We start from the raw sequence: 27990 nt of genomic DNA, 5'->3' as shown, positions 1-27990 counted from the left end.
CGACAGCTAAGAGTACATCGTAAGTAAAACCCTTAAACGTCCCAGTCTAAATGATCACTCGGAGCAGGTGGGGAGGGGGAGGGAGGGAGGGAGGGAGTGCGTGCATAAAGAGAAGGATTCCCAAACCGGTACGTCCAAAGACGCCCGTCACGTCCAAGATGGCGGCTCTGCGTATGACGGTGGCGCGCCTGGAGAGAAGATGCACGTTGCCATTGGCACATGCGCAGGAGGATGAGCGGGAGCCTGCCGAAACGACCCTTTTCTTCCTCATCCTGAGTGCTATTTAAAGGGGAAGTAGCCCCTTTTCTTTTCTCACCCCCCTTTTTCTTTCTTTTTTCCCCCTCCCCCTTGTCCAGCCTCTCCTATGGCCTGGCCTGAGCAGTGGAGGGCGGTAGTCATAGCGAAGACCAGGGGGTTATGGCCGGTTCCGGATCGACCCGGCTCCTTTACGATTTGCCTCCCGCGGTCATGTGCAAGTTCTACGAAATCATGGACGCGCTGGACCGGGCCGAGTGGGAGCGTTTCGGTAAGTGGGCGGGGGGGGGGGCTCGCTGGCCAGCCAGGATAGGGGAAAGGGTCCCTTGGGTAAAGCGGAAGGGCAAGCGCCTATGGTAAGTGTAGGCAGAATATGGGCTTGGCCTCCTCTTCTACCCCGTCTACCCTTTTTAAAGCACAGGTAAATTCCTGGGCTCGGCTTATATCGCTCCATGGTACCCCCGACCCTACCTTGCTTAAAACTAGGTTTGTGCCCACTCTGTTGGGCTATGGACGTGCTTGGTTCGAGTGGGTGGATCTCTGGTGTAAGGCATCTACCTGAACACCACTAAATCATCTGCCCCGAACCACTGGATCCATTTAGATAGATTCCCCCTCTCAAATGCTGTGTGTCTCTGTGTTGCTTTTTTGGCTAGGATTTTTTTTTAATTCCTTCAGTTGGTTTATTTGTTAAACACATTTCTTTGCCATTGGAACCAAAATGAACGTCTCTCAGTGGCTGCCATAGAAGATGACACATTTCTTTCTCTTACCAATTCTCATACATGAGATTGTGGCTTTTCTTGTTTCTTCCTTACAATAAATATCTATGGGTAAAATGAAATAATAGCAGTATTGAGTTACGTAAGTGTTTCAAATGAGAAAAGCCCTGGCTGAAGAGAGTTAAGCAAAAGTACAGTTTAATTCTTATACATATATGTCTTATATCCAAGTTTATGTATTTATCCATAGAAAAGAATATCTATACATATCAATGGTATAATGGGAAGGGATAAAAAAAATTTTTTTTGTTAACTAGTAGAAGCAAAATTTCACTCTAAGTGTAGTGGAGCGAGAACAGACAAAAAAGAAATAGTTATTCTCACAGTAAATAGGAAATTTATGGGCTATTCGAAGATAATATGGTTTTAAAAGAGGTTAGATCTAAATGGAACTAGCATGTTATATTACATACACATTCTGTTTGGGTGCTTTCTAGAACAAATGTCAAGCCATGTTTGAAGTAAGATGCTAAATGGAATGGCCATGTAGTCTAATCCAGTGGCACACTAATATCCTTAGGACCATGATCTCAGCAAATGAAGAATGGTGTAATATTTTCCAAAGATTATAACTTCTATCACTGTGAGGCTCTGAGGTACAGCTCAAAATGGTTTCTCATCTAGCCAGAAGTCATATTGGCTTATTTCCATTGGCCCAGAAACAGAAATAATATACTATATAATATGGGGTAGAGATGGGACTTTCCAAAACTTAATTTGAGGATTTAAAATGTGCACTAAAATTATAATGAGGGAAGGATTGACAGAGGAGAAATTTATTTCCATCCATCCTCCAGAAAAAGGGAGATGCAATTGCTTGAAGAGCTAAGAATGGCTGAAATGATCTTGGAGTAAAGATTGCTTTAAAATTCATTACTGAAGAGCAGACAGTAAACCATCAGACATATACAGCAAAACCAAATTGTCCTCCACTCTAAGATAGATTTTATCTCTCTTTCCCTTCTATGCATATTCAAATTTTGTGTAAAAAACTTCCTATGGTTTTGACAGGAAACCCTGCTCAGTTTCATATATTAAAAATCCCAACCAGTTGTGGTCACTTCTGATAACCCAGTGGCATTTGGGTTGCAATAATAACAGTTGAATAAGTCAGTGATTCCAAGCGCAAGCTGTGCAATTTGTCTTCCCTATTGGTGCAAAGATGACGATACTTTGGGTAAATGGCAGCTATACTCCAACCTTTAAAAGTAAATTTTGGTTGGCTAATCAATTGGCTAATCTTAAATGTAACTAAAATAAAATGACACAAAAAATGTGGGGGCAGAGAGAATGTCCACAATAAAAGTATAAATTCTAATTCCAGAATGGAGTTCTTTAGGAAATAAAACAATCTTGTTAGGCCCCTGGGCACTTATGAAATATTGAGAGTACAAAGTTGATATCAAAAGTGGCTATCGAAATAAGTGTGGTAACTCACAAAATACTCCCTTAGTTAAACAAGTGAGGTTCTCAACTATCTCCCCGTCTCACATGATGTTCTTTGTCACAACTTACCTTTGATATTTTTCTGGATATACATTAAAATACAGCACTGGGCAACTGCTACTCTCTTTTTACCTCCTGGAGTGCCAATGGGATCAGAGAAAAGTTGTAAAGATGCTTTGCAATATGTCAGCTTCCCACTTAATGCCAATGGGAGGAAAGAGCCTGTCGGGAGCAATCTACATGTGCCCATTATTTTTATTCCAACTCAGGAGGGAGATGGGTGGTTTAGAAGTATGAAACACACACATACACATTTGTGATGTTACTTGATAAAGATGGGAATGGTAAAAATGGAGTACAGAATCATAAGAATATCTGGTTTGGCAGTTCATTTTTATCTAGTATCAATTTAAGTTCCTATATATTAGCTTATGTTACTGGCTATGTGCTTGATACCCAAAACGCAATACCAGGCAGATCCTGGACATATTCAAGACAGGAAGAAACTGAATCGTGTTTATTAAATTCCTTGAACAAATAGGTGTTTATCAACCAAAGATGAATGCAGGTCTGATGATGAAATGAACCAAGAACTGAATGCCAGCTGTATTAATTAATTAATTAATTGTTTAGTCACAGACAAGAAAATGATTCTTTCAGTTTTCTTTCTCATTTCTTGTGTGCCACAGCTGCTGATTAAAAGTTGCTTGTGGCCTTGCTTTGTAAAATATGCAAAGGAAGAACATAATTTAATCAACAGTACTCCTACATTGAGTTCTTAACATCTCCATTAAAAGAAAACTGAACACATAAGAAAGAGAAACTCCTGAAGCTAGCATGAATCAAAATAGGTTAGGCAAAGATAAATGGATAAATAATTTAGTGTTATATGAGGTAATTTCTATATTTGTGTTCAGATCCTATAGCATAGAAACATTTTGCTTATGTCAGCCTTCCCTGATCTGGTAACTTTCCAGTGTGAATTGGGAAGTGGATTACTGGCCAGATATTTGAGGTTCCTGAAACATTAATTGATTCTTTGGTTTGGATCAAAAAAATCAGATTGTACTATAGATACATAGCAATTATCCACTTAGAATTGAAAAGAGAGCTAAAGAGTGGATGCAAGATATAAATGGATATTGCTACGTTTTGTTCACAAGACAATTGAATCTATATATTACTAAAATTCTCATATGATCTTTAACTGGGTGAAATAGAGTATCATAGGGAATAACTTTTGAACCAAGGTACCTCAAACAGGTTAACTTACATTACAAACTTGACTTCTAGGGAATGGAATTTGGGAAAGTTGTGGCTGCTTCAGTGCTACTGACTGTTGCTGGGGATGATTTTCATTTCCAACATTGTGTGAATGTTGTGTTCCCAACCAGTCTTGATTTCTTGCCCCTTCCCCCACTCAGCAGCAGCTACTTACCTGCCTCCTATAAATAGAAGGGAAGCTTCCCAATGCGCTCTATCAGATTCCCACAAGGAAACTCCGTGGTGAAGCCAGGAGGAAGTTGGAAGTTGCTCCTACACCCACTATTTTTTGCCCCTCCCTCCTCCCCAATTATTCTGTTTCTCTATTTATAGAAGGAAATATCTCTGAAATAATGATCCGACAGGACCCGGGTTGTCTAGTATATTAATAGTAATGTATCAGCATTCAGTCTAGATTCTAGCACAATAGTCAAGCCTGTTATATATGAGGCTAATTGTGAGGTTACACCCTTGATAGTAAATGTGTGGTTGATAACAGACCTATCTCTCTTACACACTAGCTTCCAGGATTGTACGAAACCAGGTTGAATTGCGGCTGTATGAGAAGATGGATGGGCGGACGCACAACCTTATGTGGACCTGGATGAATCGCAATGCCTACGTTGATGATTTAATTCAGATACTCGATGATTTGCAACTGTACCGGGCACGTGATATCATTCTTTCAGGTGATTTCCTCCTGCCTCCTTCAGCTTAGATGAAGTTGGTAGCTCTGGCGGAATTAAAGAGATCTGCCCAAGTAATTTTTTGAGTTGGGTTTCATAGAACTATTTTGGCCTAGTGGTTTATTTTTTTCATTTTATTTATCAATCAAACTTGTATGCTGCCCATCCCTCCAAGGTGACTGTAGGCAGCTTGTGATTAAGACACCAGGCTGGAAGGCAGGAGTCCGTGAGTTCAAGTCCCACCTTAGCCATGAAAGCCAGTAGGGTGACCTTGGGCCAGTTCCTCTCAGCCCAACTCACCTCACAGGGTTGTTGTGGAGAAAATAGGTGGAGGAAAATGTGTTGGATATGTTTGCTGCCTTGATTATTTGTAAAAATAATAAAGGCGAGATACAAAAAAATAAACAAAATGTTTGCAAATCTTCTCTTTTCCCATCTCTCCTACCCCAAGGACAAATGACCTTAATCCCAGTATCTCCAATGGCAATTGTGTTTTTTCTTTTAAAATCTATCATAATTAGCCCATGCAGTTAGATATTTTTCACTTCTCATCTTCAAGGAGCTTAGCCTTTTCCAGTAAGTTGTTCAGAATATCTCTTAAACGTGTGTGTAAGTAGAGGCACTGAACTATATGTATTATGCATTAAATGATACATTTCCATTTCATGATTTTATTATATTCTACTTGCAGTTCATGATTTATAACATGTTAAATAAAAAATGAGTTGTTTTTCCACGAGAAAAATTACCATATTTTTCGGACTATAAAATGCTCTGGACTACAAGACACACTTAGCTTTTGGGGAGGAAAACAAGAAAAAAAATTCTGCCTCTGCCTCTCAGCATCCATCCGGTATTCATCTGGCCAGTTCGCCACGGCGGTGGCCTGTTTGCTGCAGCCCATTCGCTGCAGTGCGTTTGCCACCGCTGCGGCACGTTTGCTGCAGCCTGTTTGCTGCCGCCGCGGCACATTCACTGCCGTCCGTTTGCTGCCGATCGGCAGTGAACCGGTGGCAATAGGCGATGGCGGCGGGAATCCCTGCCACCTGGAACAGCTGTTCGATGCCGCACCAACCCCCCCTCCCTGTTGCAATATTCGCTCTATAAGATACACAGACATTTCCACCCACTTTTTTTGGGGGGGGGGGGTGTCTTATCATCCAAAAACACAGTATATATAAAAATAATTTGAAAACTACAAAACAAGTAAAGGTTAGCAATGAAATATGCAAAATGTCAGAATATCTCAATTCAGAATTTAAAATTGTATCAGTAATTTTTTTAAAAAAAGTTTTTCAGGTCCTGATAAGAAATATATTGTTCGCCTGCATATTCCTTTAGACATTCCATAGATAGTTTTCCAAAAAAAAAATCAAAACATCTCTGCTTTATCTTTCTACTGAACTCAGTTTAATTGTTATCTAGTCTTTTGACTCTTACCTCAAGCATATTTGAATAAACAGGCTTAGATAAAACACATATGGGTGAGTCTGGATCGCTTTTCAGTATTGGTTAGTGTTGTACTGCCACTTTCGGTTGATAATGTCATATGTTCATCATACATGCTGCATGTCCATATAAACTTAAATTCTAGAATGCTTCTATTACTTTCTTCGCAAATAATATCACAGAATTTTTCTAGGAATGCCGATAGACATAAATCTGTTCTGAAAGAACTAACTTATATTTTATGATCCCCAAATTGCTTGTTAATTTTATCTTATGCTATATTCACATAACCTACTGTTTTCCAGAGCTCTTGGGCTAAAGTTCTAAGTTGGTCTTAAAAATGTAAACTTCTGCACACAGCATTTGCACAAACCTTTGTGTGCAGCATTTTAAAGTTATGTGCCAATCTATTGAAGTGAGCCGGTCAGTAGAGAAAAGGAAGCCATGTAACATTTCTGTACATAACATCTCTAACTTCCAAGACAATCTAGAAATACAGTTCCTTAGCCAAAGGTGACAGGAAGCTAATGCTGCAAATGCCCAGGGCCTCTTGTGCTGCTTTTCTTTACTGGTCCAAGTAACTCTACTGTTCATCCTGATCATTGTCAATTCTCTAGAATCCTCTAGAGTCTGCTAACTGGCTGTAATAGGGATTCGGCTTTCTGTAAGCAAGTGGATTTTTAGGAGCAATAACTTCTCCTGCCCATTAGATCTAATGTGTTTAATGATTTGTTGCAAGTATCGTTATAAAAACCGTGTTTCCCCGAAAATAAGACAGGGTCTTATTTTCTTTTGCCCCACGAAATATGGCCTTGGCCTTATTATAGGGGAAGGCTTATTATTTTCTGGAGCAGGTGAGAAGCGAGGCGCGCCTTTTACCTTTCCAGCTCCGTCGTGTTCCTCGCCATTGTGCTCAGAGAAGCGGCTGGTAAAAAAAAAACCTCACGAGTTCAATCAAACTTCTTGAAATCGCTAGAAGGGTGTTTTTTTTTACCAGGGGCTTCCCTGAACATAATGGCGAGGAACGTGACGGAGCTGGAAAGGCCCACCACCACCTACTTGCCCCAATGGTAAAGGCAGGCTGCCTGGTTCCCTTCCCCGCTGTCCCTTTAGCGAGGGGTGGCAGGTGGGGAGGGGAAGAAGCGAGGCAAGCCTCTTACCATTCCGGGTCCATTGCGTTCCTCGCCCTTTCGCCCATTGAATGCCCTTGTAAAAAAAAAACTCATGAGTTCAACTCGTGAGGTGTTTTTTGCAAGGGGATTCAATGGGCGAAAGGGTGAGGAACGCGACGGAGCTGGAAAGGTAAGAGGCGTGCTTCGCGGCCCAACACCGCCCACCTCACCCCAATGGTAAAGGCAGCCTGCCTGGTTCCCTTCCCCGCCATCCCTTTAGCGAGGGGTGTCAGGTGGGGGGGAGAAGCGAGACGCACCTCCTACCTTTCCAGGTCCGTTGCGTTCCTCGCCCTTTCGCCCATTGAATGCCCTTGTAAAAAAAACCTCATGAGTTGAACTCACGAGGTTTTTTTTTACAAGGGGATTCAATGGGCGAAAGGGCGAGGAACGCAGCAGAGCTGTCAGTCTCTGGTAGTGCTAGGACGCACGTCTCGCTCTTCCCTCCCCTACCTGCCACCCCTCGCTAAAGGGACAGCGGGGAAGGGAACCAGGCAGGCTGCCTTTACCATTGGGGCGAGATGGGCGGTATTGGGCAGTGAGGTGTGCCTCTTACCTTTCCAGGTCCCTTGCATTCCTCGCCCTTTCGCCCATTTACAGGGGGATTCAATGGGTGAACGCAACGGACCTGGAAAAGTAAGAGGCGCGCCTCGCTTCTCCCCCACACCTGACACCCCTCGCTAAAGGGACGGGGGAAGGGAACCAGGCAGACTGCCTTTACCATTGGGGTGGATGGTGTTTTTTTACGTGAGAAGGAACAGGTGGGGGGGGGGTGATCGCATTGCTGGCCTGCTGTTTTTGCGGCAGGCTCTTTTTGCGCGGGAGGGAAGGGCAGGGAGTGGAAGCACTTTGCTTCACCTGCTGCTGTTTTTGCAGCGGGCTCTTTTTGCGTGGGAGGGAAGGGCGGGAGGTGGAAGCATTTTGCTTCTCCTGCTGTTGTTTTTGCGGCGAGCCCTCTTTTGGCCCGCAAGCTGTACCGGTAGGTGGTACAGTGGTAATGGCGGGGACTGGTTGCGCATGCGCTTAAATAGTTAGGGCGGGCTTATTTTCGGGGGAGGGCTTATTATGATGCATGCTCTGAAAAGCCCAATTGGGCTTATTAGCAGGGCATGTCTTATTTTCGGGAAAACATGGAAGAAGAGCAGCTAATTTGCATGATTGCTAAACCATGGTTTAATTAATTGTTGGTTAAGCAGCTAATCATTGGGCTTGGATAATATTCTAAGATAAGGCACATAGTTTATAAAGCATACTAGTTGGGTACAGAACTACAGTAACCAGAGTTATCTATGAACTAGTATTTAATTCTTCTTTTCTCCATTCTTCTTCTTACAGTACATCGGTTGCCATGTTCCCAGAAGGCCAGTCCAGTGTCTTCTCAAAAGCCGTCTACTTCTCCTAAACCCCCACCTGCTCCAGACCCAGGTGGCGCGGGCAGCTGCAACATCAGTACAACAATGTGGGAACCCCCCCAAAAACCCTCCCCACCTGAACCAGGTACAAGCTGCATGTGTGCCGTTGCTCCTGGAATTTGTAGGAAGAAAAATATCATTTGTTTTCCTGCCCAGTGGGGTTGTTCAGGGACAACTTTCCTCAGACATTTGAAGCATGAAATGTTTTCTATTTCACGAAGCCCTCATTTCATAAAACTGAACAGCATTTGGGCTTACGGAATGAATCGAGAGCACAAGTTTCACCTACTCAGAGTCTCCTCAGCAATGCATGTATTCTAAGCACTGATTGTGCAGTGCAGAAATTGGCATTGGTCACAAAATTCAACTTCTTAATAATTTCTCCAGGTATCTTTTAAAACTATGAAGATGTGCCTGATAAAATTTCAGAGTACACGAGAAGAAAGTGGAACAAGAATCTAGCATATAGAAATCTATTAACATTTGAATAACTGTATTCTAATTTGCTTTCACAGTTTACAGATGATGACAAGTCTAGTTCTTGATCAAATGGTCAAATGCTTTTTAGAAAGTTAATCTAAGCCAATTTTATTACACATTGGTGGAGCAGGAAGTTCCCTCTTGTTAATTTCTGAACATGTCAATTATGATTCCAAATTCTTCTACCAGACAGAAAGTAATTGTATTTTTAAAATAGTCACACTTCCTCCGCCCAGTGATTTTGAGGAGGATCTGTTCCTCCTAAAGAAGTGATTTCATTCCTTTTGATCATTCTTCTTGCCATTCTCTGTGATTTTTCTTACAGATATTTCTGTGATTCTTCTTCAGCTATGTTCTCTTTTTGCAGTTATGAAAAGTAACTGAAAGGAGAGTGCATGAATATATTGAGGTTTTATGACTAAAGGTTTGACAATGAAAGATATCATAAGGCCAGCAATTCTCATTCCTCTCCCCATCTACAATTCTTGTCATAGAAACAACTGTAACAATGCAATTTTCATCTGTACTGTGGCCTCAGGAAGCATACATTTTTACTTTCTACTTTAAACTTTAGCACAAGTAAAGAAGTAAAAATTTCCTCACTTTTTCAGCTTTATTTCTCCTGGCATTGTATCCAGCTGGTTTGCCACATTTAGCATTTTTATTAGAAAAGCATGGTAAAGCTATTTTAATAAAGTGTCTTACGCGGCAGGGTGGTTGTTAGACTAGCAACAGCTCAACTGTTAGAGCACATGCTAACAAGGAAGGCTTTGCAACTACGTTTTATAGAACAGCATCTCTGAACAATGTTACAATGCCTCAATTAACCATAGCGCCCCTCCCCTTCCTGCTCTGGGTTCTTGATAGATGCCCTACATCTCTGAGAGAATAACTCCACCCCCCCCTGCACCTGAACAGATTTTATATGAGGTTTTATTGTTGTGGCTCAGGTTTACACTGCGTAAAATGTTTAATAGTTTCCTTTCTTGAGTGAATCTGAAATGTAAGTATATTTACTTTTGATTATATTTGCTTAGGTATGTATTTACAATTTCTGGGTTTTTTATGTTCGTATTTGCTCTTTTGAATTGCCTGGAGTGATTTATTTTTAAAAAAAATAGTATGCAGACTCTAAAAAGCCTAATAGGATTATATACTTTCCAACCCATCAGAATGTTGGAAAGAAATAAAGTAAAGGTGTTTGGGACTCTTACCGGTCAGCAGAGTAACACAGAGCAGGTAGTGAGCCAGGAGGGAACATAAGCTCATCCATACCAGAATTATTTGCAGACCTTTTCACAGTTTGTTCATTTCATGTTTGTTCCAAATAAGTGGCTGTTAATAAGTCTCTCTTTTTCAGTGATTTGGTTGATGCTATCAGTGTAGATTATGTTTGTAAATGTTTATACATTTTCTTAAGACTTTACAATCTACATTTTAAAATGGAAATAAGAACAAATTCATGAGCTTCCCACTGGTGAGATGGTAAGACAAAGGCTATGTAGAAGTTCTCAACTTTGACATGGGAATTTTTTTTACCGCTCCTTGTTTAACTTGATGGATTATGGATTTGCTCAGTCTGGGAAATAACTCTTCTCAAACATTTAGATTGAATTTGCTCAATCTGGAGAGCTTTGTAATAATGATGTTTGAACTTTTGAGTTTCCTCATTTACATTATCAAATGTGGATTTGGTGAACAAGATAATTCTTTGCCTTATTCCCAAATTTTGGAATGCACTTCTTGGTAGCTATATTCATTCGTTTGTTTGTCGGCTCTCTTGCTTTATACGCCACTCCAGTGAACTAACTCTCAGCAATATAGAACTCCCCAAATCCTTAATTTGGGTTAATAACACATAATAGTCAAAACCAAAAGCACGGACTATGAACAATTCTGTGCACTGTCAAACATTCACATTCCAAAAACACAACTACAGTGCTTGCTAATCCAGAGGAATTGTCACAATGACCTTAAGGCTTGATAGAATAGTTTGTTCTTCACCATCTTTCTGAAGATCAGAAGATCCTGAACAGCAGGAGGAAGGGGGACCGTCTGAATGTCTGAGAGGACAATGCTATTTCAGAGCAGGTTGTAGCAAATTAAAAAGTGTGCTCCGTGGCCCCTTCTAGGGGGTGTCTGTAATTAAGTGGACAGCATAAGGAACCTGCTACACTATCTCTTACAAGGCAGATGAGAGATTTGTCCCCATAGACATCCAAGCCTTGAGTCATGCAAAGCTTTAAAATTAACAACCAGCGCCTTGAATTGCACCTGGAAACCAGTGCAGCTCTCAAAATAGAGATATATGGACTCCTCCAGGTGTTCCCATAAGTACTTTAGCCTTTACAGTCTCTGTCTTTTACAAGGGAGTAAAGACTAGGGTTACACAGTGATCCAGATTCAAATGAGGAAAAGTGATTTAGAGCATTCAGGTGCTCTCATATGGTATCTGTTGGCAACTCCTCAAAGAATCTGTAGGAAAATACACTTCTCATTTAAGGCATGTTGATAGGTGTGACAGGTGAGCCTCCATACTTTCCCAGTCACCTTTTGGAAACTTGGAGCACTGCATAGCCCCAGGAGTGACCTCACTTTTTGTGAGGTCTTTAGTGCTTGAAATATTTGAATTTTCATTGCTAAAATTAACTGGGCTTTAATTGTTTTATATCATTTGGGATTTGGTGTTGGCTGGATTACTGAACTACCCTATGGAAGGTAAAATAAACTACAGATGAAAATAGATTAATAAATAAAACTATCTTGTTGCTTACGAGACTACCTTATTTTATTATGTAGAAATTGTAATTTTCAAAATATGTATGGTGAAAAATTGCTAATGTACATTTTTGAATTATCACTTTTGTAAAAAAATGTATCACTTTTTGTTTGCGATTACTGTGTCTTTCAACTTCCAGCCCATTCATGCACATTTTAACTAGTGCGAGAAGCCCGATTACCCAGTTCTGTCTTTAAAAGATAATGTAGGCAGACTCTGTCTATGATTCAGCATTTTTACTCATTGTAGAGAGAGCCTTTGTAAAAGTCAAGGAATTTGTCAAATCATTTCTGAAAAATGTAGGCTTCCCAATAGTTGTTGCAATAATCCACATAAGTGATGCAGTGTTTCTGAGGAAGCTGAATTTCACTTACTGCATTTTTCGGAGTATAAGACACCAAGGTTTTGAAGAGGCAAATTTTTTAAAAAAGTAGGTAGGTAGATAGAGGGTTGGAGAGGGAGAGAGAAATACGGTAGGTAGGTAGGTAGGTAGGTAGGTAGGGAGAGAGAGAGAGAGAGAGAGAGAGAGAGAGAGAGAGAGAGAGAGAGTCGGTAGGGAGAGAGAGTGTGTGTAGGTAGGGAGGGAGAGATAGAGAAAGAGAAATAGAAATAGAGAGAGAGAGAGAAATACAGTAGGTAGGTAGGGAGAGGGAGAGAGTAGGTAGGTAGGTAGGTAGGTAGGTAGATGTTTCCAGGTGTATTTATCAATGTGCTGGAGAAGGAAATCGCTGACAATCTGCAGCATCTAAGACTTTGTTTCTGCTGGCACAGCACTTGATCAATTTAATTCTCATCAATCAGTTAAAGAGCTTTCCAAAAGGAAAAAAAAAAATTTGCACTGCAAACCTCCCCAAAACGGCCCATTTTTTGCGAAAAAGGGCCTGTTTTTTTTTTAAAGGCATGAATAGCCTTGGGGGGGACTTGCAGAGTACTCATGGGGGGGGGGGCAAAAATGAGCAAAAAGCGGCTTGTTTTTCACGAAAATGGGCCCATTTTTCGTCAAAAAAATTGCATGCATAGCATTATGGAGGGTTATAGAGTACTGCTGGGGGCTGGGGGGGAAAATGACCTGCTTTTTGCACATTTCTGCCCTCCCCAGGCCCCAGGAGCTCTCTGAAAGCGTCCATAAGGGTATGCACGGCCATTTTGGTGAAGGGGTGGGGCTTCGGGAGGCAACAAATGCTGTATTCAGTGTATAAGACACACCCAGATTTTCAGCCTCTTTTTTGAGGAAAAAAGGTGCGTCTTATACTCCGAAAAATATGGTAAATTGACCTATTTCCCACCACCTCTGCTGTTTTTAAAAGTGCAAATTGAAATGATTGCTTGAAATCCTGAGGGGGGAAACCATTAAACTGGGAGGGGGGAGGGAATGAATATGTTTAATCCCCTCCCTCCTCCTCCTCTTTCCTGGAAGTGAAGAAGTTGAAAAATGTATTGGAAAAAAATGTGGCAAAGAGGGTACCAGGTTCCAAAGTTCCGCATGTACTTTGTGGTTTGGTCCCTTGACAGTTTCTCTAAACTTGATACTATTTGTGCTGTCTGGGAATTCTGGGACTTTAGTTTGAATACCTCTGAAGGGTCTTTGGTTACAAAAAGCTATTGTTGATTTTTTTTCCTGGCTGAGAAAATAGGAAATTCTCTCCCCAAGATGGGAGTCAGATGGACTTAATTCAATGGGAGATGTATCTGGCCTATAAGTAGGAAGTATATCCCTCCTTGCCAGAGGTGGAAGCCCTGATCTTTCACCAAGTTTATTTGGCTTGGTATTAATACGGTCAGTGAGGAGAGGGAAGGAGGGAGAAGAGAGAGAGATCATTCTGATGTATTTAAGATGGTTAATTAATAACAGGAGGAAATTGTTTTGCTGGTTTCGGCATTAGAAGCTCCTAGGTGTAGCAAGCTCCTAATGAGCAAGGACTTGGCTTGTCGATCAGAAGTTTGGCAGTTCGAATCCCTAGCACCGTGTAACAGAGTGAGCTCCCATTACTTGTCCCAGCTTCTGCCAACCTAACAGTTCGAAAGCATGTAAAAATGCAAGTAGAAATATAGGGAACACTTTGAGGGGAAGGTAACAGCGTTCCGTGCGCCTTCGGTGTTTAGTCATGCCAGCCACATGACCACAGAGACGTCTTCGGAGAGCGCCGGCTCTTCGGCTTAGAAATGGAAATGAGCACCGCACCCTAGAGTTGGAAACGACAAGCACATATGCGCTAGGGGAACCTTTCTTTACATTTACCTTTAATGAGCAGAACTGTGCTGTGCAGTGCAGAATATTAAAACCTATAGGCAAAAGCAAACAAAATTTGTCACCAGGAAAATCAGCTTGGGATCTTGAATAAAGTTTGCATGCTTGTCTTCCTCCTCTCCCTAATTGTATTTCTGTAAATTGTGGAAAACCATAAAAAAATTAGCCAAGGGAGCCACTGAGCTCCCTGAAAGCTTCAAATGCACACCCAGTGTAAAGATGCTTATGAAGTTTCGTTTGCTGTAAAACTTGGTATGGCAGTCTTGAAGGCTGCTAACTGTCTTCTTTCAAACGAAAGTGAGAACTTCATGAGTACTTTACTAAATCACCTTCTACTTCCTTCTAGAACATCTGTCTTAGGATAGAGAAAACCAATTTCAAAGGGATGTCTGATGCAACATGCATTGCTAGAATGAAATGCTCATGAGTTTCTTAAAATAAATCATTTCCTGTATATTCGTAATGCCACACTAATGTAGTGCCTCCCCTTCCTCTTTCATGTTTCATGTTTCACTTTGTCTCTATGCATATTCTAGTCTCACCAGAACATCTCAAAGAGGTGAATGGGCTAGGAGTACTAGGGCTGTTTTGAATCTTGATTGTAACTGTATTCCCTCTTATTTCTTGGACAATCAGATCACTCCAATCCTCAGCTCCCTTCAAGAGTCTCCAATCCAAGGAGCCGTTTCAGCAGTGTAGCCTCCAACACCCTACCATTGCCTCCTACACAGAGTGACCCACAGGTATAGACTGCATTCTGCTTGCTTGATACACTATTCATTGTGTAGTCAGAAGAGATAATGGCCAATATAAGAGAAACTATGATGTGGGCAAAAGTTAGTGGAACTTTAATGTTTGGTTGTTTATGGTAATAGCAGATGTTTAGAATTTCCTGTGAGCTACAATGATTTGTTCTGTGTTTTTTTATAACAAGTTTGTTTTGTGTCTAATTGTGTGTAGCAGGCATAATCGGTATCCTTCATAGATATTCAAGACATATGTGACTACCTTTTCTTCAATCATATGTTTTTCAGTATCTTTTAGATAATGGTTCTTCCTTTCTCATTGTTTTTTGAGGTTGCTTATGGCTCTGCTTTAGGTCCCTGAACACGCCCTCCCCTTCTTGTGTCCTTTTGCATTCTGCACTGATGCTAGTACTTAATTTCTCTTTACTGCCACAGTTTTGCCATTACCGAAGTTATTTCTCTTTGGTTTTAACTATACGAAGACCCATGTCCATCATTTTGTTAAAGTTCTTCTCCTGTTGTTATATCAGTATTTTCTCCCTTCTTCTGGTTGCCTGTATGCTGTACAGGTAGTCCACGGTTAAGAATGATAATTGAGACTGGAATTTGCAATGTTAAGTGATGCTGTCATAAAGCACAACATCACATCTCTGCATCACTTAGCGATGGCAATCTTGGCCCGTCCCATTGTCACAGGTTGTTAAAACAATCCCAGGGAGCTCACATACCAGCAGCAAATAAAAGTTGCTGTTGAGTAAGGGAAGATGTACCAGGGGAAGGGTGCATTGCTGGCCCTGTGGTACAAGCGCAGCAGAGCCTGGGATGGTTTCTAACGGGGGGGGGGAGTGCGAGCAACTTAGCAGAGTGTCTTATAACCTTCCCTCCTGGATTTTTGCTTATGAGAAACCATCAGGGAAGGTCACAGATAGATATCATGTGACCATGGAGATGCTGGGATGGCCAGAATTTCCAGGACTGGTTGTGAATACATTTATTCAGTGTTTCGTTCAACCATTACTTTGAATGGTTACATAATGAGTAGTTGTTAAACGAGGACTACCTATACCTTAATCCCATTCGTTTCTAATTTTCTAATTCTTCCAACATGTACAGTATATCCTTAACTTTGAACAGGTGTCTAAGAGTCTGACCCCTAAATCAAGGTTCCTGGTTTAGAAATCAGGAATTTCTGTCATAAAGACTTTGTGGTGTTTGGCATGCTTATTCATTTTCCCTAGCTTAATGTTTATGAATATAACATAAATCTACTTTTTAGGATTTTGGAAGAGTCACTAAACTTTGCTTGTATTAAAAAGTATTTTCACCTTTCAGTGTTTTGCCTTTCTTTTCTATTCATTTTCTATCTTTTCCTTACTCACTTGAAGCTTCAGTGTACATTTTTAAGTATCTTCATTTAATCGCTTTCATTTTGTTTATCTGGAACCAGGATTAGAGTTTCTCTGAGGCTGCTTTTTACTACGCTAACTTACTTCCAACTGACCTGAAGCAGACATGACTTTTTGATCATCGAAAGCTTGCTGCTTCGATTTCTTCATTTGAGGGGGAGAAGAAATCAGCAGCCAGAGAAGATTAAATTCTCTCCTGATTAAAATGCTTATGCTTCAGAGTTATTGTGTTTTGGAGAGAAGGGATGCCCTTTTGTTCTGTTTATGGTATGTCTGCCCACCCTGTTCTAGGGCCTTGAATCTCTGCCCTCCACGTGCCCTTTCGAGTGGCAGTTAGAAGAGTTGCGCCAAGCTACAGACGACTTCTCTGACCATCTCAAGATTGGTGAAGGAGGTTTCGGCTGCGTCTACCAGGCCCGATTACGCAACACTGTCTATGCTGTGAAACGGCTCAAGGAGGTATTTCCAGTCAGTCTTACAACTCATAATGCTCACACTTTTTCATTTTATGTTCATTTCCACTGGCTTTTCATTTTCATTTCCACTCTCAACTAATCCATGGAACGATGAACTGGAAAATTTCTTAGACTTGGCTCCTGCACCTCTAATAGACCTTCCTCTAAAAATAAGATTGGGCGTGAGCTCTTTGCAGCCCAAGGGTGTGATAGCCGTGGAGATAGGCCAAAACAGATCTAGTCACCCTTCAGTGTGACACGGCTGTGTTTTTCATATACCTTTGATCCTTAGTTGCTGAGCCTGCTACTTTGTACCCCTCAGAATTCTTTTTCACTTAGTCCAGCTAACGATGACTTATATATCTTCCTTCCTTTTTTAAAAATCTCCCTTAAACTAACTGACAGGAAGCAGAACTGGACTGGACTATAATAAAGAATAGTTTTGTCACGGAAGTGGAAAAACTTTCCCGGTAAGAACCAAAGTTTATTTTGGATGTACTGTGGGATCCCAGAAATGAAATAACAGGTTGGGGTTTTTTTCTGGTGTCCTTCTGATGTGTTGGATTTCATCTCCCCAAACCCAGCATATTAGGGGTGGGTGGGGGTGCCAAATTGGAGAAGGCAGTGCTAGAGAATCATGGGAACAAGGGTGGGTTGTGTTGGAACTACCGTTGTTTAATATTGTCTCACTTGTAACTTAGGTTTCGCCATCCTAACATTGTAGAGTTTGCTGGATGTTGTGCTGAACAGGGATGTTTCTGCCTTGTCTACGTCTTCCTGCCCAAGGGATCCTTGGAAGATCATTTACATGGCCAGGTACCTAGCTGAATTTGTCCTCTCTATTTAAAAGTAGTCTGTTCTTGCAAACAAGTCCTTCAGGATCACTCCTGTCCTTGAATCTATTTTGAATTTCTTAGGTTGATGCTTGCCTCTCCTGGACACAACGACTCCATGTGGCTCTGGGCACTGCCAGAGCTATTCAGTTTCTGCACAGTGACTCCCCTAGCCTTATCCACGGAGATGTAAAGAGGTAAGAGGACGGAGGGGAACTCATCTCCTAGAACAGTGTTTCTCAAACTTGGCGACTTTAAGTCCTGTGGACTTCAACTCCCAGAATTCCCCAGCCAGCTATGCTGGCTGGGGGATTCTGGGAGTTGAAGTCCACAGGACTTAAAGTCGCCAAGTTTGAGAAACACTGTCCTAGAATGAGATGTAAACATAACTAATGCATTGTTTTCATTTAAATATGAGAATATCTGCTTTTTGGGTGAGGGGAGAGATGTTTAACAACTCTTTACCTTCTGTTACCTTCTATGGGGTGAGGGTGGGGGTGGTGGAGGTTAAGGTAAGGGTTAGGATTATGCAAGAGAGAATAAAAATAGACAATGAATATTGTGCAATCACAATAGTAGCTGGACTGAGAAACGTATGATGTTTCGCATTACTAAATTCCAATTCCTAACATTTCACACCATTGGCCAGACTGACTGGAGCTGCAGAGAATTGTGATTAACAAAATTCTGAAATGCCTTGGTCATTGATGAAATGCCAATTTTTATGTGATTTATGTTATGTATATGCTTTTTCTGGATCTATTGGAGTAGTGTCTAGTTCAAGGAGCTCTCTAATTCCATGATCACTGTATTGGGAAGAGTAAAGCAAATTGAAGCAAATCTGAAATTAGTGGTTTCCAGGACAAAATAACTGATTCAGAAGGAATGTCTGTTCTCATCCATTAAGCTGTGTGCATCTTTTGATGTCTTGATTTCTCTTGTTTTCATAATGATTCCTCTAGTCAGTCCAGGGTTTTGTTTTTCATCATAGTCAACCAAATGCTTCTGGGACAGATAGGATGCATATTCCTTTCCCCTGTAACTGGTATTTGAGGGTAACACTGAGTCTTCAAGTGTTGAGTCTCCAAACAACAAGGTGAAAATTTGGAGGAGAGCTGTTCCCGGGTCATGCTTATTACATATGGGAGTTTGAGAAGGAATTGTGAGGTCCTGGGTGGTTTTCTTGCAGACATTTCATTACCAAACTAGGCAACATCAACAAGTGACAAAACCTTCTTTTCCTGTCTTACACAGCTCTAACATCCTTTTGGATGCAGCACTCAATCCACGGCTGGCTGATTTTGGATTGGCACGGTTCAGCCGCCGACCAAAGCAGGGAGGAATAAGCAGTTCACTGGGCCAGACCCAGACTGTGAGGGGTACACTGGCCTATCTACCTCCTGAATACGTCCGGACTGGGATGCTTTCTACTGCTATTGATATATTCAGCTTTGGTGTGGTGAGTAATGTGGGAACAGGAATGTTACAGGTGGATCTTGATTTATGACCACAATTGGGACCAGAATTTCTGTTGCTAAGCGAGACAGTTTTTCAGTGAGTTGCCCCCAATTTTACAACCTTTTTGCTACAGTTGTTAAGCAGAGCACTGTGCTGGAGAAATTGTGCAGTTGTTAAATGAATCAGGCTTCCCCCCATTGACTTTGCTTGTTGGAAGCTGGCTGGGAAACTCACAAAAGACAATCACATGACCACAGGATGGTGCATCTCTTATAAATACATGCTAGTTGCCAGGGACCTGAATTAAGATCACATGACCATGGGGATGTTGTGACGGTCCTAAGCGTGAGGACTAAGTCACTTTTTCAGTGCCACTGTAACTTTGAACGGTCACTAAATGAATGGATGTAAGTTGAAAACTACTTGTATTTCAAATAAATGAAGTATGATGAAGACAGGATATGTCATACGAGTGAAGGGCAATTCTAAGTTCATTTGTTCAACAACCTGTATTCATTTCTATAACATTCATCAGGTGTATTCTACCTGCTTAGAATGTGTAGTCCGCCATCTTCCCAGATAATACGTTAAACAATTGATGATTCGAGGGAACATGCTGAGTTCAGCTTCGCCTTCTGAGGGGGATATAAACCAGGGGTCAGCAACCTGTGGCTCTGGAGCCGTGTATGGCTCTTTCATCCCTCTGCCGTGGCTCCCTGTTGCTCAAAATATATATCACAACCACCAATGTGCGACACCCGCTGACTTTTCGACTCCCGGTAGGCCAACCCTGGATAAATCCAAGAAAAGAAAAGTTTCAGAAGAAAACAAAGTGTTTAATTCAATTACATATGCTAGTTTTGTAGCCGCTCAGGAAATAGTCAGGCATGGGAAGGGATTTGTGGCTCCCGGGGTTTTGTTTTCTTTGGAAAACAGGTCCAAATGGCTCTTTGAGTGTTTAAGGTTGCCGACCCCTGCTTTAAACAATTCAGAGGGTTATTCTCTTAAGATAGCTTTCATATTCACATAACTGTCATAGGGTCTGTCTATTAAAACCATCCAATAATGGCCAGGAAGTTGCTTCTGGTTTTGGTAGAACATCTTCTTTCTCTGGGCAACTCAAGATGATTTGGGTGCAATTAAAAGAAATTTGTAATTTTATTTGTCCATTATATGCAAACCTAAGTAAGTATCGCATTATACATTCTGACTCAACATGTCAGGGGGGGAAATACTATTTTGGGGATTGTTTAAATTAATGGACAAACTTTTTTTACTTCAGCTACGTGATGCATGGTTTGTCATGGCCAAAATACTTACGTAATTATATTTTATAATTGATTTAGATTTCGACTTAAAAGATTTGGGGCATTTTATACATCATTAAGGGATTCAGACTTGGTATTGTATATAATAATAGTAATCGCAACATAAATTGCATTTGATTTGACCAGATGGATTGCAATGAACCCTGCTATCCATTTATAATTATGACATTTTAATGTTGATTTTTATGGCTATTAGTTAATACACATTATAAAGTTTGCATTATTATTAGGATTGAGAGCCTTCAAAGGCTGCAAACTGTACGCAATAAAGCTATATTCTATTAAAAGGCAGGAGGGAAAATCCTGCCAGAACCTAATATTGTTTGCTTTTAGTTCTGGGGAAAATAGAGTCTGACTTTCAGAGGAGTTGAATCAAAGCTTAGCTGGAAATAATAATGATCCCTGAGTTATTACAAAAAAAAGTCTGGTTGGAAAACTTGACACAAAAAGGTCCTTTGTAATAAATCTATTCAGCTTTATCCTAGGGTGACCTATTCCTATAATGAAATTTTGTGTTCTGGTCACCTGGCTGCCTGTACTGAAATATGAGGAAAGAACAAAACACCCATTTTAGTAGTATTTTATCTGTTTCTCTCATAGTTCAAAATAATCTTTCTTCATCCCTGACAGGTTCTTCTAGAACTCTTGACTGGGAGACGACCCATGGAAGTAGATTCTCGTGGACACAGCAAGTACTTAGTGAGCAATTCTTATCTTATCTTATGCTAATTAATTATGTAACATGAAGCTTGACTTTTTACGATTGCTTGTCTATGTTTGCGCTTTCAGAAGGATCTGGTAAGTGATGAAGAGGAGCAAGAAGCCCAACGGTCAACGGACACAACTTCTTCCAGTCATACCAAAGCAGCTCAGCTTGGCAGTCATCTCTACCAAAAGCACGTAGACCTCCGGTCTGGCCCCTGTCCAGAGCAACTGGGCAAAACACTAGGAAAGTTGGCTTGTTGCTGTCTCCACCCGCGAGCCAAGCGCCGCCCTTCAATGGCTGAAGTAAGAGAACAAACATTTGATTTCTTCCTCTGTGAAGAAATCTGGAATTTGCTTTGCTTTAACAAAGTTTTTAACTTTAAGCCTTTGTTTCATAGAGTCAGGAAGAATTTTGAACATCCATGAATATCTGGCACAATCATGCATGCTTTGTGTATGCTACCTTCTGAATCTGTTCTCTTTTCACATATACTGACTTTGCTTTATGCTGTTGTTTCACAGCAGCATCATAAAGAAAGTGTATGTGTATAAATACATACATTCACAGTAGTGTTTCCTACCCCCTTCTCTTTTAAATCCCTTTCTGTGACCATCTCCATAGCCCTGCCTATATCTGTGCCTGGTGTGCCCTTCTGTGTACTTAGAAAGTGGAAATTTTAGAAATATTCCAGACAAAGCTTATACCTGGAGGTTCATATCAGTTGGTTGGCATCAGAAAAGTATGGTTCCTCTCCCCCCCCCCCCAAAAAAAAATTTTTTTTTGATCTGATTTTTGCATGCAAATGCAAACCCTTACTTGTCTTAAGATCTAAGGAGAGGATTATAAATCATTTGACTCACCCAGATCATTATAAGCACTGTTAAACATTATCCCAAGTTGGCCCTGACGTGAATGAGTCACTGAGAAATAATTATCGATGTCTAGAAACCATTTAGCGATAATAAAAATGCTTCTATTTACCCTCAGTGGGAGAACTAAACAACTCAGTGGGAGATGATTTAAAAAACCTGTAGTTTTTTCAGATATTTTCCAACCGATTTGATTTCATTATATATGAATAGAAACATCTGTCTCTTTTATTGGCTGATGTTTCTCGGATGGCCATATAGTATAAATAAAAGAGGGATGGCATATTCATCATGGAGAGAAAGGACACACACACACACACACACACCACCCACTGCTTATCCTTCCCTCCATTGTTTTTGTAAAGTTTATTTTGTCAGCTATTGATACCCATTCCATAGGACCAGCAACTAGAAGGATCCAGGAAGGGAGAACCATTGGTCTTCCAGATGTTGCTACGTTTCATTCTCAGCTAACATGACCATTGATTAAGGGTGTTGGGTTAAAATGAAGCAACATCCAAATTCCAGTCCAGCATGACTCCGTTCCTATGGAATATTGCTACTGTCACAATGGAGTGCTGTTTTCATTTGCAGCTGCCCGTATCACTTCTATGGAACTGACCAATGCATGAACCTTAAAAGGAAAGAATTAATGATGGCAAATGGGGAAGCGACAATGGATAAATGCCGAGTTATATGGGAGTCACTCTAGTTTCTGTTGCTTCCTACTGGCACTGCAGTGTCTGTTGATGGCTATTTGTGCCCCATTTACCATAAATATAACGGAAGGAATATCGGCTTGGAATATTCACTATATTGTTTGCAGTATTTCAGGCATATCGTAAGGCTGCCTGTCAGACATTAAGTGAGCTTGGGAGGGAATGGAGCTTCCTGTTCAAAAGAGCTGGCTTATACGGCCCCAGTGGCTTTGCCTTGGAAATGGAAGAATGAGTGAGTTCTTTTATTTGCTAGATGGTGTTCCTAAGAAGCAATAGTGTGTAACTATTCTTCCTATCCTGCAGGTCTATCAAGAGCTAGAGGGGCTACAGTTACTCCTCTGTGGGAAATCTGCCTCTTTATTACTGCCTCCCCAGCAACCTCACACACCCCAAGAAGACTACTATTCATCCAGGCCTCTTAATGAACCTGAGGAAAGTGATGAAAGCCTAGAGGCCAATCCCAAACTGTTGAGCCACAGAAGAGTGACCAGAGAAAGTGTGTCTATTGGTCAGTTAGGTACGATATTCTGCAGACATCTCTCTCTCCCACTCCATTCAGAGGCTTTGCCAGACAGAATGATCAGCCGGCTAAACAGATAACAAAAAAGGCTGTAAGGGTGGGGTTCACACGAGATGACAAGCCAAATATAAGCAAACAACATTGTATATCATCAAGGCCATGTTGCGGCAAATAACAGCCATATATTTAAAGCCGTGTTTATCAACTACCAGATGTATAGACTTCAGCTCAGAATTTTCAGCAATGGCTGCATGGCTGCACTGCTTGGGAAATCCAGTGAGCTGAACACCAAAGAGCTGGAAGTTACTAAGGTTGGAAATTTAAAGTATTTATTAAGCATAATGAAATATTTTCTAATTAGAAAAATGGTTGAGAAACAACCACATTTATTGGATCAGCTGACTTCAATAATGAAGGCATTTGTTTGGAATACTTTTAATGTCTCCTTGTTCCAACAAGTACAGGTGTGCAATGAATGCTTGCAATATAGGCAGAAATTGCAAATGTTTATTTTTAAATGAAAATAACAACTGTGGGCACTTGGTCATCAAGCGTGTTCATGTAAATGTAATAGACTGAAATATTTTCCCTCCTGTGCTTTGCTGTCAGATGGAAGGAATGATGCAATTAAGAAGGTAGGCCTCCACTAACATTAAATCAGTTATTTGTGGAATGTATTTTGAGATCAGATACAATATGACACAAAACCTTATTTATTAAACTCCCAGTTTCAGCTTCTAGAGCCGTGATGGTGAACCTATGACACGAGTGCCACAGGTGGCACATGGAGCCATATTTGCTGGCACAGCAGCCTTCAGCTCCGGTGTGCAATGTTTGCACCATCCAGCTAATTTTCAGCCTTCCGGAAGGGCCGGGGAGGCCATTTTTCACCCTCCCCAGGCTTCAGGAAAGCCTCTGGAGCCTGGGGAGGGCAAAAAACAGGCCCAACAGGCCAACTGGAACTTTGTTCCCGAACTTCCAGTTGGGCCATTTTTTGCCCTCTCTAGCTCCGGAGGCTTTCCTGAAGTCTGGGGAGGGTGAAAAACGGCCCAGTGAGCAAACCAGAAGTTCGTTCCCGAACTTCCTTCAGGAAAGCCTCTGGAGCCTGAGGAGGGTGAACACACACACACACACGCATGGGGGGAGGTCGTGCACGCATGCACATGTGGGGCACGCATACGCATGCGCACGCAATAGCGTGCACACACACAATTTTGGCACACCTTTCGAAAAAGGTTAGCCATCACTGTTCTAGAGTCTCCAGCTGGGTAAGAAAATGCCCACCTCAAACCCCCTGGCAAGATGTGGCCTTCTGGTGTATCACTAATATGGAGGAAGTTGGAGCTGTGGCCTAACATGGCTTTAAATGCTGTTCCACATCCGTGTTAATTACTTGACTGTCCATCTGATGTTTTACAGCTTGTTTGGTCAATTTTGTTTTAATCATTGGTTGTTCTGCTGGGCTGCAGCTTTTTAAAAATGCATTTCTTCCTTGCTTGTTCTGTGCCATCTCCACCCAGCCCTATATCTGGTAACTTTCAGGCACCCTTATTTTAACATTTTATATCTTTTGCTATTTTTATTTTATTTCAATGTATGTGCTCAGTAAGACTTAACAGCTTTAATAGGATAGCAATACAAACGCATTGAAGTAGGAGTGAAGGTACTTAAAAGGTACAAGTTAAAAGCAGTGCTGCAACCAAGGTGCCTTTTAAGAAGCTCAAAATGTAAAGGTTGCTTCATCTGGCACCGAAAATATCCAGCTAAAGAACAGCTGGAGAACAGCTAAATGACAATGTTGCCAATCGGAATGATACTGAGGGAAAGGCCTTGAGACCCTGGGCACAGAGATGCTGCCAAGGGAACTGCCAGATAAGAGACAGCGCAGCCTGCATTTGGATAGTTGGATGGGGCAAAAGGCTCAGAAGATACCCTGTCTTGTTTCTCGGGCTGTAAAGGAGGTGGGGGTATGGAGAAGACTGCACTTTCATACTTGCAAGATTCTGTCACTATAGCTTTACAGTAAAGAAGAATTAGCTCATCTAGTTGTGATTCTTATCTGGAGGATAAGAGATAGACACTAATCCAGCTCTTCTGTTAAGGGCCTCCATTTGATGATCCAGGTAGGCTGTCACTTAGTGATGGTCTCTTTTCTTTCTGCAGGTAACTCTGCTCCTCAGATTGTCATCAACCCAGCAAGGAGGCGCTTGATGGAACGGCTGGCACGCTATAACGTGGGGGAGCTTGACAGCCTGGATGTGCTTGCCTCTACACCTTCAGGAGAAGGTAACAGCTCCACCTCTGTAATGCTGTGCAGCTGGAGGTGGCACTGTCCAGTCTCCAAACTGGTTCTGTTAAATTAGGGAGTGGCATTTCAAGAAGGGGAGTTCAGTTCCAATCGTCTTTGTTCAGTTTCACTTCATCAATCACTGTGCTCAGTAGAGAAGTATCAAAAACGATTCTCTCTTTATTTTCATGTCAGAATCAAAAAAATTAAGTAGGCTTTAAGATCAATAGAAGAAAACATTTGCTAACCAGAGCAAGCTTACTTTTGTCTGAAGCTTGCATAAACAAATCTGAATAGAACATGTCATGATGGTTCATATCCTTAAAATACTGTGACTTTATACATTGCAGGTAAGTTTGGACAAATAGTCCTTTTTTTCGTGTAGGAAAGCCATACAATAGGAGCATCAGGTGTGACATTCCTGACTTGCTCTGCATAAGCTGCTTACTTCAAATATATAAACCCTCTGTAGAAACAATGGCTCCATTTTAATCTCTGCTCTGACATCTGAATTTTCATGTTGAATATATACCGTGTCCCTCAGAATGCTTTAGTTCTCCCCAAAAAATCCCTTCACCTAAAACATTGGGATGGAAGTAAATTGTCACTTGCTTTTTCCTGGACACAAAGAGGCAGTAAAATGTATATATCCTGGGAGTAGTCATGGTGGTGAATGTGAAGGTATGTTTAATCATGTGCATTCTGACCATATAGTCCAAAGTGGTACAGTACAGGTGATTTACCACCTGATCTCCTGTTTGTACAAAGTATGTCACAAAGTCAATTCTTCTTGCCTGCTTCTTTTTCCTATTTACAGTCAAGCTTGCCATTTCACTAATGCCCACAGTTCAGCCCTAATAGTTGTGATCAGAGAAATTTGATGATGACTCACTACTTTTTTTCCAGATTTAATTTTTCCTGGTCCCAAATGAACTGAGGGGGGAAAAATACCTTGGGGGGAAAAATAAATTCATCAACAGATGCCCAGGTTAAAACATTTCCTTCACTTCTGCTATTGCTGATCCCTGAAATAAAGGCCTTGTAAGCAGTGCAGACGTGAGGAATTCCATGAGGAGGAAAAGCAACAGGCCTGCCATTTTACTCTGAGCTCGACTACCTGGTTTATGTGATGTATTATGTATTGCTGTATTTCCTTACCTCTTTAGCATAAGCAAGGATTTCACTCAAAAAGTTTTTGTTACCCAGCTTACCCTGTGGAGTTTGCTGATGTCTAAGTTTTCCATCAGAAAATGTTGAAGCATAGTGCATCAGTTGCACCCATTTCTATATTAATAAGCTTTACTGGGCTGTCACTCATGTCTTAAGTCACCTTCTGATTAGACTATTGCGACATAGTCTGTGGAGCTGCCTACTTGGAAAGTTTAGCTGGTTCAAAATATATACTGCCTATGCCTATCCCCAAGGAACACTCCTGTATAGGCTCTCAATGGGCTTTCAAATGGCATCGAAAAGTTGTCACCTTTAAAGCCCTATGTACTCATGAGACCAATCTGGCAGAGTGGGTCTGCTCCAGGTCTCCCCAGTGAAGCATTACCTGGTGGGACTCAGGAAACATACCTTCTCAGTCACAGCACCTCTCCTGTTGTATAGCCTTCTCCCTGAATTAAAAATAGCCACGCCCATTGGCCTTTTGGAAGAATTGGCTCTTTATCCAGGCACTAGAACTGGGATACGGATGGAGTTCTGGCATGGAATTCTGGCATGTTTGTTTGATCCGTTAATATACTTTTTAGGGGCTTTGAGCCAGTTTCTATTAAATTGGATTTGTATAGTTACGTTTTATTTCTGTTTACAGTCCCTTGGGTAAAAATGTTTTAAGTAAATAAACAAATGTGGGAAGTCATCATTTTCAGAGGATGTCTGTCCTTTATCCAATACAGCAGAAAATCATCCAAGTAACTAAATCCAAGCTCTTTTGACACATTGCAGCAGCTGTAGTAATCTGGTCATTAGGTCACTCACTCCCCACGTGGGTATTCTCCAGATGTGTTAGATTTTAACTCTCAATCGCAGCTACAGGATATTAGGCTTGGAGTGGCTTTGGGAAAGAGGGACTGAAGGCAACCTATGGTCCTATTGTGCTAATTTCTGTATTCCAGTTTTGGGACAAGTGAGAAACTGCTAGCGGATAAAGAGCAGTTGGGAAAAAATTATTCTGTGAGAAGTTGAAACCAGGGATTCTTTTCTTTCTCCCCTTCAGGCGGCATTGCTGAGCCACCTCGTGAACCTGAAGAGAGTGATGAATTTGAGTGACATGAATTCAACAAACACGGGATCAAAGTTCTCATAGCGCTGACAGCACTTTGCAAATTACAGGGGTCATGCTATCCTTTTTGGATACCAAGCCTGTTCCCTGCTTAGTTGGTACCAGTGTGGCACGTGTTTCTGGTAGAATTTGGCTTCAGGCCAGCAATGTGCCATAAATGGAAGTCCTCATTGGAGTTATGGATGGAAATCAAAACTGGTGGGGTGGGAGTGGTTATGATGTGGATTTTCATGGTTGTACAAGTTCCTCACTACATGCTCCCTTTCACTGAATAGATAATAAAACATTTTATATATATTTTAAGTTGTATCATTTAGTATATAGTTTATCTGATTATTTGCAGGGTGTAGATGATGTTTGCAATAGTTATAAACAAAATACCTCTTGTGGAAGAGGAAACTTAGAAA

At 41.2% G+C, this 27990-nt stretch overlaps 1 protein-coding gene across 5 annotated transcripts; it reads left to right on the top strand.

Annotated features, from left to right (window-relative positions):
* The first annotated feature begins 2 nt into the window (after positions 1–2).
* IRAK1 (interleukin 1 receptor associated kinase 1) lies at positions 3–27882 on the top strand. Of its 5 annotated transcripts, XM_081939804.1 has the most exons (15): positions 3–19; positions 357–526; positions 4268–4435; positions 8386–8547; positions 14606–14712; positions 16413–16580; positions 16982–17046; positions 17278–17392; positions 17494–17606; positions 18664–18868; positions 20826–20894; positions 20985–21203; positions 22793–23006; positions 25173–25295; positions 27518–27882. In XM_081939804.1, exons 2-15 carry the CDS (start codon positions 418–420, stop codon positions 27568–27570), a joined length of 1890 nt encoding a protein of 629 aa, XP_081795930.1. In that variant the 5' UTR covers positions 3–19; positions 357–417; the 3' UTR covers positions 27571–27882. The 5 variants fall into 5 exon arrangements, with proteins under 5 accessions (XP_081795930.1, XP_081795931.1, XP_081795929.1 ...); XM_081939805.1 differs by lacking the exon at positions 3–19 and having other exon boundaries at positions 166–526; positions 20988–21203; XM_081939803.1 differs by lacking the exon at positions 3–19 and having other exon boundaries at positions 167–526.
* Positions 27883–27990: the final 108 nt, after the last annotated feature.

The sequence above is a fragment of the Natrix helvetica genome, assembly GCF_964273705.1.
Source record: "Natrix helvetica genome assembly, chromosome: 1".
Taxonomy (NCBI): domain Eukaryota; kingdom Metazoa; phylum Chordata; class Lepidosauria; order Squamata; family Natricidae; genus Natrix; species Natrix helvetica.
The sequence above is the reverse complement of the archived record's forward strand: the minus strand, read 5'-3'. Positions and strand labels throughout refer to the sequence as shown.